We start from the raw sequence: 15,982 nt of genomic DNA, 5'->3' as shown, positions 1-15,982 counted from the left end.
ATATTATCAATTTTACTTTATTTCGACGTGCGTTTATCATAGCGCTCTTGAATAATACGATTTTGTAAATAAATTATCTCCTAGATACATACTATCAATTGTGTCGCTTAGTTTCAAACTTGGGTACTTAAATCCATTCTGCTTTAAGATTGAATATATAAAAAATATATATTAACCTTGTAGCAGAATGGATTTATCGAGGTTTGAAGTTAAGCGACACAATTACGCTTAATTCGGTATGTAAGAAATACCTTATTTTTTGTTAAGTTACTGATGGGCCTTATTTCATACATGCAGCAATTTGGGAAAAGTGCACCTAGTTAATGCACAATTGCACATGGACCCAATTTTTTGACCCATTTACACTTATCTAATTATAAAATGTACATAAAATTTCGAGACTTTTAACCGGGCCTTATTTGTATGTAGATTACAGATGCCCTTAGTTGGTAGATGAAGTGAGTGTTATATACGTTTTAATTCTATGGTAACAGAAATGCTGATATGTAAGTATAAATAAGTTTTAAATAATAAAAATATCAAAATTATCTATACGTTTAGGTACCGATACCTAGGTTTAAATTTAGCTGGCAAATTAGTTAAGCATTTTTATGGTTGGTCTTGTTCTGTGCTAAGCCTTGTATTTCTAATGCTAGGTAGGTAATATGTATACACAACCCTAAAAAATTAGAAATATAAGATGCATATGTAGCTTTCCATCTGAAAAAGGTCCTTATGCTTCATATGCAATAAGATTTTGTTTGGCAGATTTTTTGTTAGAATTCTGCTAAAAAGTTCTAATTACCTTGGAACATAATCCGGTGTCTGGTAAGTATAATAGGTACCAAATTGTTACCTAGTTAAATTTTCCTACGCTGTCACTTCTGTCAAACATGTGCAAAAAAAAGAATAAGATTCACATACATTTTTGGTAGGTAGATACTGTCAACCAATTATGTAGAATCCTAGGCCACTCTAGAACCCTGTCGTATTGACACCGTCCTTTATTTGCTACAGAAGTCAGTTTTACTTTTACTGTGAAAGGGTCTAGATTGGCCTATGACCTAGGATTCAGATGAATTGGTTGATTGTACGTACCTACTCCTATAATATGGCTTCTCTTTGAAATCGAAAATGTTTTAGCTTTTTACATACCGAATAACTTTATTTCGCTAACAATGTGACTATCTTAAAAGAAATCATCTTTTAAGATAATCACATTATGTATTAGCACACTCAATGAAGCCTATCTCGCGGGAAATAATTCGTGTATAGGCGATTTTTGGCATAGTTGTAGGGAATGGTGTTCTAATCCACATACTCAAAGTACTGATGGGTAGGGGAGGAGCTAACGGGTGGAGGGGGTGTAAAGGTCCCTTTTTTTAGTTTTTCGCGAATAACTCTTAAACTGTGGCACATAGCAAAAAATGTTCTGAAACACAAGTAATCTTCATAAAATTCTCTACAAAAAAGTCTTATACACTTTTTATCTGGGACCAATCGTTCATGAGATATGAAAGGTAAAAGATGGACAATAAAGGAATAAACTCATTTGTTTATGAACAATACGTTTATTCTTATAGAGACGCGGTAGCGTGTCAAGCCAGGTTCAAGTAACAAAAGTAGCAAGCAGCACCGTGTGTAATATTAAACGAACCGTTTGGAGCCACATTTGACCCCTTCTAACTCAAAAACTATTTCACATAAACGTGTTATAATGCCACGTAAAAAGAAACCAACGCGCGTAGTAAAAGTATGAGCTATAAGCGCTCCTCAATAAGCCCGGTACTAGCAGCCCGCCTTAGTGCGTTTTCACATTATCCGATCCGATATCGGATGTCGGAAGGATTTCAAAGGCAAAAATCCAAGACGGCGCCTTAAATGTACGGGATATCGGTCCTACTTCCGATATCGGATCGGATAATGTGAAAACGCACTTATCCCGCGCGCGCGCGCAGCCCTTTATAAGCCACCGCGCGGCCGGCGCTCGCTCATCCCAGTCGCGCGCCTGCTTGAATATTGAATGCACGTGCTAAACTTACCTCTAATTTAGGAAAATTTTACTTATTGAATCCGAAAAAAAAGGCGTACAAATATTTTTGTATTTAACGTACAATTTAAATTTACCACCTACTGAATGGGGATGAACTAGAAGAGGCGATGGCATATTAAAGCCAGTGACAACCAACGACCCAGTGGCACCTGACTCCATTCTCAAAACTATATTTTGCCGATGCAAGACTGGGTGTGGGGTGCGATGCGGCTGCCGAAAAGCAGGAATTGCCTGCTCCAGTGTCTGTGGTGTATGCTCGAGAGCATGCACTAACGGAGCTCCCATCGAAGTAGAGACGGAAGATAGTTAGGAATTTTATTTATGAATTTATCCCATCAAAGCAATACTGGGCGGTCATGATGCTTTGCTCGTCAAGTCAGCTACAATGTGATCGGATCGCTGCGCGAGACAAACTGAGCGAGCGCTGCTGTAATGTCGTTCAACACCCCTGCTGGGGTGTGAGTAGCCCCTTCCGCGCTGGGCGCTATGGGGGCTGTATCTGGTCGCGCCCCATCCTTGTGGGGCGGTCTTACGTCGACGTTTTGAGGACGACTGGGATGAGCGAGCGCCGGCCACGCGGTGGCTTATAAAGGGCTGTGCGCGCGCGCGGGATAAGTGCGTTTTCACATTATCCGATCCGATATCGGAAGTAGGACCGATATCCCGTACATTTAAGGCGCCGTCTTGGATTTTTGCCTTTGAAATCCTTCCGACATCCGATATCGGATCGGATAATGTGAAAACGCACTAAGGCGGGCTACTAGTACCGGGCTTATTGAGGAGCGCTTATAGCTCATACTTTTACTACGCGCGTTGGTTTCTTTTTACGTTGCATTATAACACGTTTATGTGAAATAGTTTTTGAGTTAGAAGGGGGTCAAATGTGGCTCCAAACGGTTCGTGTAATATTACACACGGTGCTGCTTGCTACTTTTGTTACTTGAACCTGGCTTGACACGCTACCGCGTCTCTATAAGAATAAACGTATTGTTCATAAACAAATGAGTTTATTCCTTTATTGTCCATCTTTTCCCTTCCATATCTCATGAACGATTGGTCCCAGATAAAACTTGTATAAGACTTTTTTGTAGAGAATTTTATGAAGATTACTTGTGTTTCAGAACATTTTTTGCTATGTGCCACAGTTTAAGAGTTATTCGCGAAAAACTAAAAAAGGGGACCTTTACACCCCCCTCCACCCGTTAGCTCCTCCCCTACCCATCAGTACTTTGAGTATGTGGATTAGAACACCATTCCCTACAACTATGCCAAAATTCGCCTATACACGAATTATTTCCGCCGACGGACAGTTAAATGTCTTCGTTAGGCGTGCTATATACTTGAGCGCGAGTAAGTACTTGTGCCGGCGGTGGACGCGGGTGTGTGCGTGCGCCACGCGCACGCACACAGGGCCTCTCTGTGGGTTCCACCCCCGTCAGCGCGACGGCGATAAAGACCTAAAAATCTCAAATTTGAATTCGTGCTTCGGTATCGTATCCTCTTATGTCGAAGGGACTGTTACAACATTGCCTCGTGTACATACATAATGGCCGTATCAGCCAATGGAACCTCAGTTCAAATATAACATATATTGGATAAGAGTAAGGTAAATAACTGGATGACTTCTTCATTTCTGTTACTTATACTGAAAGGGCAGTTTAATGATTAAATTCTGATTGCTCATAATTAACTATTATATTTAATATAAATAAATAGTCGGGACCGAGCCAATAAGAGTAGGTACAAGCGAAATATATCTTATACCTATTTGTCTTTAAAGTTATTTAGTCGGCACTGTGTAATTAATAAGTAAAGAGGGGTTAATAATACTTAGAGGGCCTGGCGGAACGGAATCCCTCCGTGTAAAAGCACTTTCGAGATAATTTAGTTATTTCTTACCGTCTTATTGGAATTCAATTACGTTCACTTTGTTCTTACCTACTTATTTATAATTGGTAGGCTATAATTATGTTAAATGAACTATTAATAAATGCCTATTTTCATTAAAAACCTTTTCGACCTCACACTAAAGTTAATCGTTAAATATTCCTATAATTTTAAAGGTAATTTATATTAAACCAACATTGTTGTACAGTCAATAGACTTTTAGAAGTCAATCTTATATAATAACCGTAAATAAAGCCGTGTTTTCAATAAACAATAGACTTACGACTTAACTAATATAATGTTGATATCTATTTATAACTTTATTGGCAGTTATTTACTGAAAATTGACTATCGAGCATTTTCTAAATACAAGAAGTTACGAAACTGAAATCTTAACAAACGTGAGATAAAGACTTGCACGCTATCATGATAAATACGAGAGTCTAGGACAGAACAAACGACATATTTCTTTATTTTAAAATCATGATATCTCGTCAATACACATTTGTAGGCATCATTTGTGTAGTTATGACAGTATTTAATAGGTGGCGCTAAAAAATCGAGGTATGATTCTTAGTATAAAATATGTAAGCCTATATAAATAATCCTTGGACACAATCTTATTTTTAAAGCCATAATAAGAACGTGTCAGATAATTAATGCAGCCTTTTTTATGATGACATTGCTGGTGACTGTACCACCAAAATTTATGACACAGCCAATATTTTTTCTTGCATTTTCGGGGTTAATCTCATAGTAAAAGTTGCTCAGTATGATACCTATACCCGAGGTTTTCTGTGGGTGGTGTAATACGTCGTAGACAATATGTATTAAACCTGTGCGAGTATTTCGTATACAATTGTTACCCCATTTATACGCCAAATAAACATGTGTACGAGGGATCCGCGCTGATAAGTCAGTACGTCATCGTCACATATCAAAAAAAATTATAACTGTTTATTTCAATAATTTATATAAAAAATTACAAACTTACTTACATTTTGAATCGTTTTTATTCGAATATAAATATGTTTAAATTGTATACCTTACTGAATTTGAGAAGACTGATTAAGACCAATAAATCATAAAATCCAAACAAGAAGTGTTACCAAAGAATTAAATAAGTCATCGCAGATTGTTTGTACCTGAAGTCTGTAACTATTATGGAAAACGTACTCGAAAATATTTAGTGCCCACGATTCTAAATAAAGTACCAGATCAGTTAAGATCGTGCAAAAACATGTCAAAGGTGGTGTATAAAAAAGATTGAAAAAATTTTATTTACTTCAAACCCAACAGAATACCTGATTAAAATCGTTTGTTTATTTTCACTTTTAAAAGATTAGTGCTTGAATACCTTGGGTAGGACATACTTGCATGGTTAAATTACATATTTTTTATCACTGTATGAAATACAAATTAAGTGGTTCAACATAAATGGTGGAGGGTAGAATATTTTTTCTGCCAACAAACTGCTGTGCAGTTTGGCAGATAAGTACAAAAAATTACTGTAAGTTTTCTTTTCTTATAACGACAAAAAAAACAACCGGACCATTTATACAGAAATATTAGATTTAACATGCATGCCACATTTTGGTTCAAACTCTCTGTATACATAGGTACTCGTAGGTTAATCCTTCCGGATTAACACAATATGCAAGTACAAATATAGTATGATTGTGGTTACGCTCTAAGTCCTGCTTGTTTGAGGGGGAACAACAGACATAGTAGGTAAAAGCATCATCAAAGGAACATGTAGAGGTCGTGTATAGTACTTAAGTTTACTACTCGTGTATTAATCTATGTATACGTGTGTTCGTTGCAAGCCAGCGTTCGCAAAATAAACGGATTTTCATGTCAAACATAATCACACATAAAACACAAAAATCCATTTTATATAAATAATTATAGTTTTAGTCTTAGTTAAGTAAGTATATTGCTGTATACCCTAACAGGGTTCATGTGATCTTTTGCTGTAAATAGCCTATTTAAGACCTTATGTAACACATGATTACAAATGCAATAAATGAATTATGAATTATGAATTATAATATTATATATCAATCATCAAATAAGATTAACATTTAAATTCAATAACGCACTTTGGACTTAACGAGTTAATTATTTAAATTGAATCTATTTTGAATAATGTACCCATGAATATAGGAAAAAGTCATGTGTGGAACAATAAAACGAAGAACTTTCAAAAACAAAATAAGTAATTGACGAGGTTAAAAAAATATAACGACATGATATTTAACACCAACGGCACTTTTTGACGACGCTCAAGTGGTGGTCCTAATGATTTCTCTAATGAACTGTAAAAAAAAAGGTAATTAAGATTCCGAATGAGTGAGAACCAAAATTTTATCTCCCCGCCAGGCTGTCGCGGGTAATTATGAAGCAATATCCCGGGAAAACGGGGTGGGGTCGCGGATGCGGGATTGTGGGATCGTTTTATGAATTTAAACGCAACGAAATGATTAGATATCTTCGCGTTGGCAGCTCTTCCCACTGCTTACGGTGATATTAATAAAACCAACCCTCTCCGCGCTATAATCAACTCTTTTTTTGTTTTATACTTACATACTTACGTAATATTATTAAAAGTTTTTTTTTGTAAAATTTAATGTTTTATTTATAAGCTATATTCAGACACTGTAAATGTAGTAATGATTTGTGATCCACTCTGCGTGCTACGTTTTGGAATTTATATATTGGTTAGAGGATTACTTCCTACATTTTACATTTAAAGGGTGTGTGTGTGTGTGTAAACATGGCTATATTACATCAACGTATGCACGTATCTTGACTGGCATGACCCTTTTGTTACTATTCACTCCCGCAATAAAGATTAACCCGGGGTAATAAAAGTAACGTACCCACGATACAAAATGTAGCGTAGCAGTTTACTGTTATAGAAAGGAATCATTACTTTAACTGACGTTTTTTTATGGAGGAAATTGCAAGTTTTGTGGTGGCTTCATCTACTCGTGTTTAACTTTGAAGTGTATGCAGTGATTGCAGTATAGGTTTCCATATACGTACCTAACTCCGAACTCCGCGCCGCGCCGCGCCACGCTCGTTTCACAGTAAATGATCTTTTGCTGTATGCAGTAAACGTGTTTATAACCAATTATTCGAGTGTCGACTCTCGTTGAAAGGTCTGCTTATGACATGGCTCGGCTTCGCTCCTTTAACTGCTCTTTTGATATTGCATACGATATACGTTACTCGTACCTACGGCAGCTTTAATCTGGTTTAGATAATATATCGGCTTTGTGTATTCATATTGAGGAGATTTAATACGTAATCAACTAATCACGGGTATGACATGACATTTATTGGTGCTGTTTATTTATTGTATCTACAATATATGAAATTTAAAACCAAAAACCTCACTATTTCCAAGTTTCCTATCGATCTATATATTTCGATCAGAAACCTCAAGATAGTTTTTGTTTTCTACATATTCAAAATGTTTGTACTCGTATAATATTCCAAATATTCTGCTAGAGATCTAATTATTGAAGCATAAAGCAAAGGGTTACTTTGGCACGGTATCATGAAAAGTGACTTTAGGTTTTCCCGCTCGGGATGTTGCAAGTGCGATGACTACATATTTGTATACTCGTATGAAGGCAAAGTCAGAGTTTCTATGCGATCGTATGCAATTCTATCCAAATACAGGATTTCACGGCGCTCACATTCTACCACAGCTACCTACCACGGAGCTCGTATACACTCTGAAGCTCCACGATCTAAAGGGGTACACGTGAATAGAATATCTGTTTGAGTTATTAGTCACTACATAGAAGTCGGAAACAGCGTAGAACACGCAACATACGGCTTCTGACCATTTTGGTCTAACCATTCCAAACCGGTTATTACCATAAAAATAAAAATTAAACGACAAAATTTCTTGCTGTTGAAGAAGTTATTATTGTCATCTAAGCGCACTGCGCAAGTGCGCAAGTACCCACACTGTGTGGTCGGAAAAAAATCATATAGCTATTTTCCTATATTTTTAAGTAAAAACGTAAATATAGTATTTTTCAACTGGGATGAGTTCTGTGACAAATGATTTTTTTTTTTCGCGAATTAAGTGTAAGGTATTAAATAGATTCCATACCAGAGAAAAGTATTATTTTATTACTTTATTTTCTCTTTTATTTATTACTAAGCTTGGCAAAGAATACCTATTTGTACCTTTTGGCGTAAGTACTCTAGGTCCATGGGGTCCCAGCGCGGACAAGTTTTTCCACAGAAATCGCGAAGCGCCTGGTTGAGGTAACTGATGACCGAAGAGCTGCTGACTTCCTCTCACAACTTATCAACATTGAGATACAGCGAAGAAATGTCGCCAGTATCCTTGGTACAATGCCCTCTACCCTATTTCGCGCGCGCTGTTTGGACAGACCAACGAGCGTGAACACGACCAGTGGTAACGCTGAGAGTGAACGCAGCCGACACGCGCGAATGAGGGTAGATCGCGCGCTGTCTACGCAACTTTGACATCCACCCGCCGTCTTCCGTTTCCCGTGATTATGACGCATGCAACTGCGTCGAAATATCGAGTCCTCAATAAAAATCAATAAGGTAATCATGTTTTACTATATCCCGGTCAATATAAGTCTAATTATCCCAGGTTGAACAATACTAGGTAAAGCCTGACCAGAAATATATGACTTGTACCTAACTAATTCCGCAACATGGTGCTGCTTGGAAAATGAATTAGCGCAATTATGCAAATAATATTTATTTCTTAAGTTCGATACTAACCAGTTTTAAGCAATAGTTATTGGGTAGGTACCTACCTACTGTGCGTAGTGTTTATAACTAAACAAGTATTTTGTAGATAAACTTTCCCTGCATCGTTCGCCCGAACTGTGTTTCCATGTGCATTTGAATTCCCTTTGACTAATGATTTTGTACAATGTTAGAATGGTTTAACACTAATTACACCGCAACCCTTACATGCCTCCTAAAAGTGGTTGAAAGTCATCAATTTGAATATTTCACAAACATCGGGCTGCAGTACCATAGAATATTATAATACTTAGTACCTACAAGTAAATAGTTAAATAAATAAATAAATAAAAAATCATACTGTCCAGACTGCCTGTTTACATGAACATTATTTTTGATAGAGAAATATGTCAAATAATTTTGTACAGGTTTAGTGCGATAAGATTATGGATTTTATTGTTACGGAAACCTACGAACGTGTCATGCTATTTCAGTCATTACAAGATGTACTGACAATAATTGAACTATCATGACAAATACAAACGTTTCCGGAAAAATACGAAGGAAACCCTTTTCTCACTACATCTGTACAAAATTATTTGACATATTTCTCTATCAAAAATAATGTTCATGTAAACAGGCAGTCTGGACAGTATGATTTTTTATTATTTTTTTTTTTTTATTTATTTGGTTCACCAACAACTGTTTACACTGGCCTATAAAACATTGAAATTTATACAAGCAAATGGTTTACAGACTAAGTGCAACAATTACTTACAGGTAAACACAGCATGCGTTTCATACAAAGAAATACTAGAAAAGGTCCCGCAAACAATAACTTAACTTATTAATATATAATTAAGGTAATTGATAGTTCTACAGATGATTCAGTGCACTATATGTGGATAGATAACTATGTACTTGCTGTTTAAATTTACTTAGCGAGTCAAAATGTATGTCAGTGTGATCACTAGTATCACTACATACATTTTGACTGATGATTTCGTATATATCCGGTCGTATTCCTCAACAAATCGCATTTCTCAGCCATTTCATGTAAAAAAATCTGAGTAAGATCTTTCATTATACGTAATAACTTTTTCTCCTCACTAGCTCGGAAAAACGTGTTTTGTCCTTACCAGCGTGTAAAAACGCATTTTATCCACTTGTGGGTAAAGTAATTTGACCTTGAATAAAGTCAAATTAACTACTTTAAAATTGATAAAAGTAGGTGAATCTAGTAATAAAGATGATTTACCACCTGTGGAACTACTGGAAGCAGTGATAAACGCATTTTTTGCGTTGTAGTTTCCTCACTATAGTAAGGGGAAAAGTTTTGTGTTACACTCGGGTGCAAATGTATTTTACTTCTCGTGTGTTAAATAACTCGCAAGTTCAGGATTATATTCTCGAACCACTCGCTTCGCTCGTGGTTCAACTATAGAATCCTTTCACTTGCTCGTTTTTTAATTCCACACTCGGCGTTAAAATACAACTTTGCCCCCTTGTATAACAAATAACTATTTTTCCAATGACAGATGATATTGCTCCTTGAAGTCATCACCAGACATTTATTATTAATTATAATCAACTTATAATGAAACATGATCGTAAAGGATCTAAACTATTATAAGTCAATTTCCTAAGCTATGAATCCAAAAAATATAATATATTATTTGGATAATATTATTATCAAGTACGTTAGAGTGGATCAGGAGCGGCACTGGGCCTGTAGTTAAGAGTAGGTACCTACAATAGTTGATGCTCAGTAGCAAACGATACGCAATTGGTTCTGTCGCACCAATATGGAAGAGCGATAGAGAGAAAAAACTACGATACAATACGTTTTGGCTAGAAGCACTAGCTAGCCGAATGGCATTTCTGCGACGCCAGACGCCGACAGAAATACAGTCTAGCTCTGTCGCACCAATATGTAAGAGATAGATAACTACGAAAGAGATATTATCGTGAGCGTTTGTGTATTCTGCTACGCACACTCTTCTGTAGAGGACAGAATTAGAAGATGTACGCGAAACAAACGAAGGCACGTAAACTTTTTCCGGGTCATTAATTTCCTCTCCACTCATTTATTGTGTGCTCATGTCGCAGTCAAGAATCTTACTAACGTTTCGTTTTTTTCTTGTAAGTTTCGAAGCTCAAATTATCTATACAATATTATTTTGTATTATCTTAAACAGACGTAATTTTTTTATTAAATATATATACAATTTCAACGATGTTTCCTCAGTTGAATAAATATTGTAACATGTTAATGAATTTCAATAATGAGATTTTCTTTACGTTGCGTTATTCGGGCGATCGGCTGAGCTAAATTGACAGACATTTTGACAGCGCCGCCTCAATACACGGATGTGAGCGACGCGACGCGCACGCGAGATAGCTTGGAGAAACAAGCCGTTGATGCAGTTTCCGTACTTTGATTTTAGATGCGAATCAGGCGCAACCAAGGCGTAGTGGTAGATAAACTATTTTTTTTATCCTAAATAGTGGTAGATAAAATATTTTCTACATAAAAGTAAAATAATTGTATTCGTATCAAGGGTACATTGATTCGACACATTAGTCTTAATCTCAGCATAGTAGTTTTGACCTTAATTGGTTTTCAACGCAAGGTTCGTAACGAATATATTTTTTTATTTAATGTTGTTACTTACAAGTAAAAAGGAACATGAAAATTAGACTTATCCATTAATGCATTAAATGGTGTTAACAGACCTATTACTTAGGAAGTGTAATTGTAATATCATCGTCTACTTATTTTCTGCACCGCTGGTCATCCGTAATATACACCACTTCTGTTTTTCCTACGCAACACTAACAACTAACAAGAAACATTAATGATGATAATAGCGAATCCGAACACTACAAGTTCCATTTGTGTTCAATATCAACGCTGAAATAACAAGGCTTTGCAATTCGGAAATATGTCTGAATTTTCGGGTCTATAAATTCGAAGTCAGGATTCCCGTAGGCGCAATCAGTGATGCGAATTAAAGATGATCTAGTTTTCAACATTAAAATCCATTTCACATTTCTTAATTCGTACTAAACTTGTCCATTTTGTGCCTCAGGTCAAACGGCACACACAATGGGACTCTTGCATGAAACCTAGATAATAAAGCAGCTATCACACTGACGAGTTTCGAGCGAATGGAAAGCTATAAGAGTGGAGCAAGCCAGTATTCTAGAGTTTAGACAATACCCCAAAAACCTATTTTAGATTTAAAACTAACTAGTAAGTGCGTTTTCAGATTATCAGATTATCAGATTCGATATCGAACGTAGGACCGATACCGATAAGCATTTAACTTACATATTAGAGTTATCAAAATAATTGGTGAAATTTTTATGTTACTTTGCAAAAATCCATGTATCAATATTTAGAAAATTACTTTGCTTATCCGCGAATAGATAACGTGCTAGTCAATCAGTGCTAACCCGTTCTACCTAATTACTCACTTGCGTAAACCGACCAGTCAAATGTATTTTGTTTTTCCCCGGATTATTCCTTCCATCCTTTTACGAGGCTCGAGTTTTAGGCCTTACAATAAAAAAAATCATCTAATTACTCAAAATGTTTTTACCACACCCACAACTTATCCGAATCTGATATTATTTTTAAATCTTTAATCTATGTTGTCCGCCTACTATTGTTCAAATATTTTAGGTAATGAATCCAAATACTGGAAAGGAGTTAATAACACCAAAAAAAATATAAGTAACTACTTTAAAAATAAAACTGCTAAAGATATACCTACCTAAAAATAACCTTATAATAAACTTTGTGCTTATTGGCAAGGTGCCCTTACGAAGGCTGCGCGTCCACGCTGTACCGCAGTGGCAAGCCAAGGTGCGAGATAGCTGCCTGCCCTTCCCTCTTTGCCTCTCTCCCTAAGGAGCCAAACTTTGCCCCACAGACCCACTGTCTCGACACTAAAAGCTTCACATTTGTAGTTGGTGCCGAAAAATCCAAAGAGTCAGCTGCCCCGACAGTTAAATGTCGCCAGTCGCATTTAGTACAGTACCAGCGTATTGTTGCAGGAAGCATCCCACATCAGCGCACGGCTCATCCTCCAAAGGATCAACATTCCGTCGCGTAGGGGCACGTCCCGCGCGAAGAGCAAGGCAAGTCCGTCCTCCGGCGAGTTCAAATATACTAATTTGATATAACCACAATGCACCTTAATAAATACGTGCATTTTCAAGCAGGCCTCGGCGAAACTCGCCCTGCCAGTTGGATACCTGGTTGCAAAATGCCTTTCTTATCATCATTCGACAACAATGAACTATTTCCTCTGAACTTGCCTACATTTTTACGTTGTAGACTCAAAATCTTTGTTCCTCCAAAGCGCACCCGACGCACCTCAAAAAGGATTTAAAGTTGCCGTTATGGGATCATTATGTTTAAGCATGAATTATTTATATTTAATACCGTCAAACCCCCAACTACCCCAAACTATGGTCCAAAATTAACTGTAAATATTTCGTTCAGGTATGTCTTTAACCATATCATTTGAAGATCTAATAGGCTGACTAATTAAATAAATGGATGAAAATACTGTGACTTAACGAATAGGACTATTGGAAATGAATTAATGATACTTAAATTCATTTTGAAATTGCAGTATTGGACTACGTTTACGGTAGCGAACTTTTTTTATTGATAGGTAATAGTCCTCATTCTTAACAGAAAACTAAACTATCTATAATCTATGTCAAGCAAAATTACCTACCCAATTTTAATAATATTTACATATAAATTACTCAAGGCTATTGCCAGCATAACCGGCATGGTGATATATTAAATAAAGTTTGAGTGGATAAAACTACGAGTAATTAACCCCATCAAAAACATCTTAATTTACTTTTTAGCATATATAGCTTGAATCTAATATAGGCTGATGAGGTATTGCACCAATTGCCATAATATTATCGTTGTATTAAATAGTCCATTTCGATACAAGTGCGAAAAAGAGGAAGTTCGAAACGAGTGGCGATAAATTAAAACACGACCGGAGGGAGTGTTTTAAATCGACACGAGTTACGAATTTCCTTTTCGCACGTGTATCGAACGACGTTTTTCAGTACAGATGGCCCTCGCAAGTTTCGACTTGACATATAATGAACCACTTCTCGCACTAGAGCGTAAAAAAACACCATCTGTACTGAAAAATAAATTTCAAAGCTATAAGGCATCGGTTATTCTGATCCGCCGCGAGCCGACATTTTCGAACGTTGCATATATACAGACGCCGCCATGGACAACGGGCCGGTGGTTACCACCCGCAGTGGGTCAGTACGACCAAGGCCTCAACGTATGAATATTTAAGCAACGTTTAAAATAAAAATCAATGGAGATGCAGATGACTTACATATTGTTGCTTGTAAAAAAATATAATTCGTTTTCAAAATAGTTGTCAAAGCAACTACAATTATGATGATTTATAATACACGCCAAGGCGATGACAAAGCAGTGTCATTTATGAAACGGTTTTTTTATATAACTGTTGATGATGATAACCCAAACTCGGTGACAACTCATAACAGGAGAAAGTAGTTGTTCGTAATGTTTTGTCGAGGTAAAGTCGGCTTCAATCGTAGTGGATGAACTAACGCGCCAAAAGGATTTGCCACCCTAGATAAGTTTGAAAAGTTGTAAAAAATATTTTATAACCATGTACAATTCGCGTTCAGCAAGACTTTACATTAAAATTACACTATATTAATTCACAGTATATGAACTCGTATGTAGTTAATACAAAGATGTATCTTAATTATACAAAACACTTGTGACGGGTTGTTTGATGCGCCACCTATATAGTACCAAATAGGCAAATAAACGTTCATTGCAAGGCGCTGATCAAAAGTAACTTTTAAAGCAGTTTCTTGATTTGATTGATTTTGAAACTTGGAAACTGAGGAAAGTTATGCTACTCTTCACGGTCTCGACGAAAGTCCTAAGTAAATATTAAGTTCAAGTTAATTTATAAAGTAACGCAGGTTTTAAAGAAAACTGATATCAGTTTTTCATAGTTTCTTGCTTATAAAACTAGGTAGAAATAATACATAGTTTATTTATGTATACAAAATTGACGTTTCATAATCGGTGAAAAAATTGTTAAAAGTTTAAACACAAATTTAAGAAAGTGAAAACTTACCTATGGGGACTTTTTCACCTTTATTATTGTCTCTCAGTTGACCACTCATGGCGGAGTTAAAGTACAGGATAACTAGCACGAAAAGTACGATTTGGATCATTCGGAACATTATTCTGAAGGGCATCATGTTGGCGCTATGACATCGCCGCGGCAGTTTGAATCTCGCGGCAAGTCGCGGGCGGGGCGCGCGGGCGCGAGCGAGCTCGCGGGCCGTCCAACAGTGACTGGAGCCCTCGCCCGCCCTTCGCCAGCCGCCGTTCGTGAGCGCCCTACCTTCTTCTCTTTCCTACACGATACGCACGACTTGTTTTATTACTTTTATTTTTCTTTAATAATCTTGCTTAATGGTCTATTCCTTTGCTCGATGAAACTTCTTAAATTTCCTTTTCGAACATTAATCGTACCCCCCAAACAGTTTTCTCGATGTTCTGCGATGTTTGTCTTGTATTGGGTACACGTGTCACTTGTATTAGCGGTGTTTTATGTGTCCGTTGATAAGTAAGTTCAACATTATTTTCAGCACTAAGTGCTTAATATACATCGTTTTGTAACTTTGATATGGAAAAATCTTAATGGTATTTATGTGATAACAATGGATTAAAGAAGTGGAGCTACTAAGATTTTTGATACAGGTACAGTATGTTTTTTCCACCTAAAGACGAAGGTGGAAAAACCGCGTGAAATTGCGAACGTAATAAATAGATAATATTTAATAATAAAATAGGCTGTTTCCTCATTATTCAGCCACTAGATCGATTTGGTATCGTTTACGTAAAAATCGGGGATGCTGAATTAGTTTTTATACTCATTATTTCTTCTGTTAGAATTGGCTATCGGATGTCGAAAATGTAATAAATTTAGCTTCAATACAATAAAGATATGAACTACTAGGATTTAATTTTCTTTGGTGTTCTGTACCTACTAAACTTGACTTAGTAAGTACCGGATGTCGCCGAAGCCAAAAACCCTTCCTCGATGTTTCCACCCTCCCAGCTTCTAAAATCTCCTCCGGGTGCCTCCACTTCTTAAATACCAACCTACAACGTTGGAGGAACACAAAGATAAATTCTGCTGAAGAAAACTTTTGATTCATAAAAAGCCGCACTGGACTTTT

The 15,982-nt window shown here is 36.6% G+C and overlaps 1 protein-coding gene across 1 annotated transcript in view; it reads right to left on the bottom strand.

Annotated features, from left to right (window-relative positions):
* Positions 1-15,064, bottom strand: part of LOC125240455 (glutamate receptor 1-like) — a 192,568-nt gene extending 177,504 nt beyond the window's left edge. The window contains exon 1 of the mRNA XM_048148349.1: positions 14,869-15,064. Coding sequence (XP_048004306.1) covers positions 14,869-14,995 — 127 coding nt within the window. The 5' untranslated portion in view covers positions 14,996-15,064. The remainder of the gene's footprint in view (positions 1-14,868) is intronic.
* Between the last annotated feature and the right edge of the window lie 918 nt (positions 15,065-15,982).

This window comes from Leguminivora glycinivorella, chromosome Z (assembly GCF_023078275.1).
Source record: "Leguminivora glycinivorella isolate SPB_JAAS2020 chromosome Z, LegGlyc_1.1, whole genome shotgun sequence".
Classification (NCBI taxonomy): Eukaryota; Metazoa; Arthropoda; class Insecta; order Lepidoptera; family Tortricidae; genus Leguminivora; species Leguminivora glycinivorella.
Note: the sequence above shows the minus strand (reverse complement) of the source record. Positions and strands in the feature narration are given on the sequence as shown.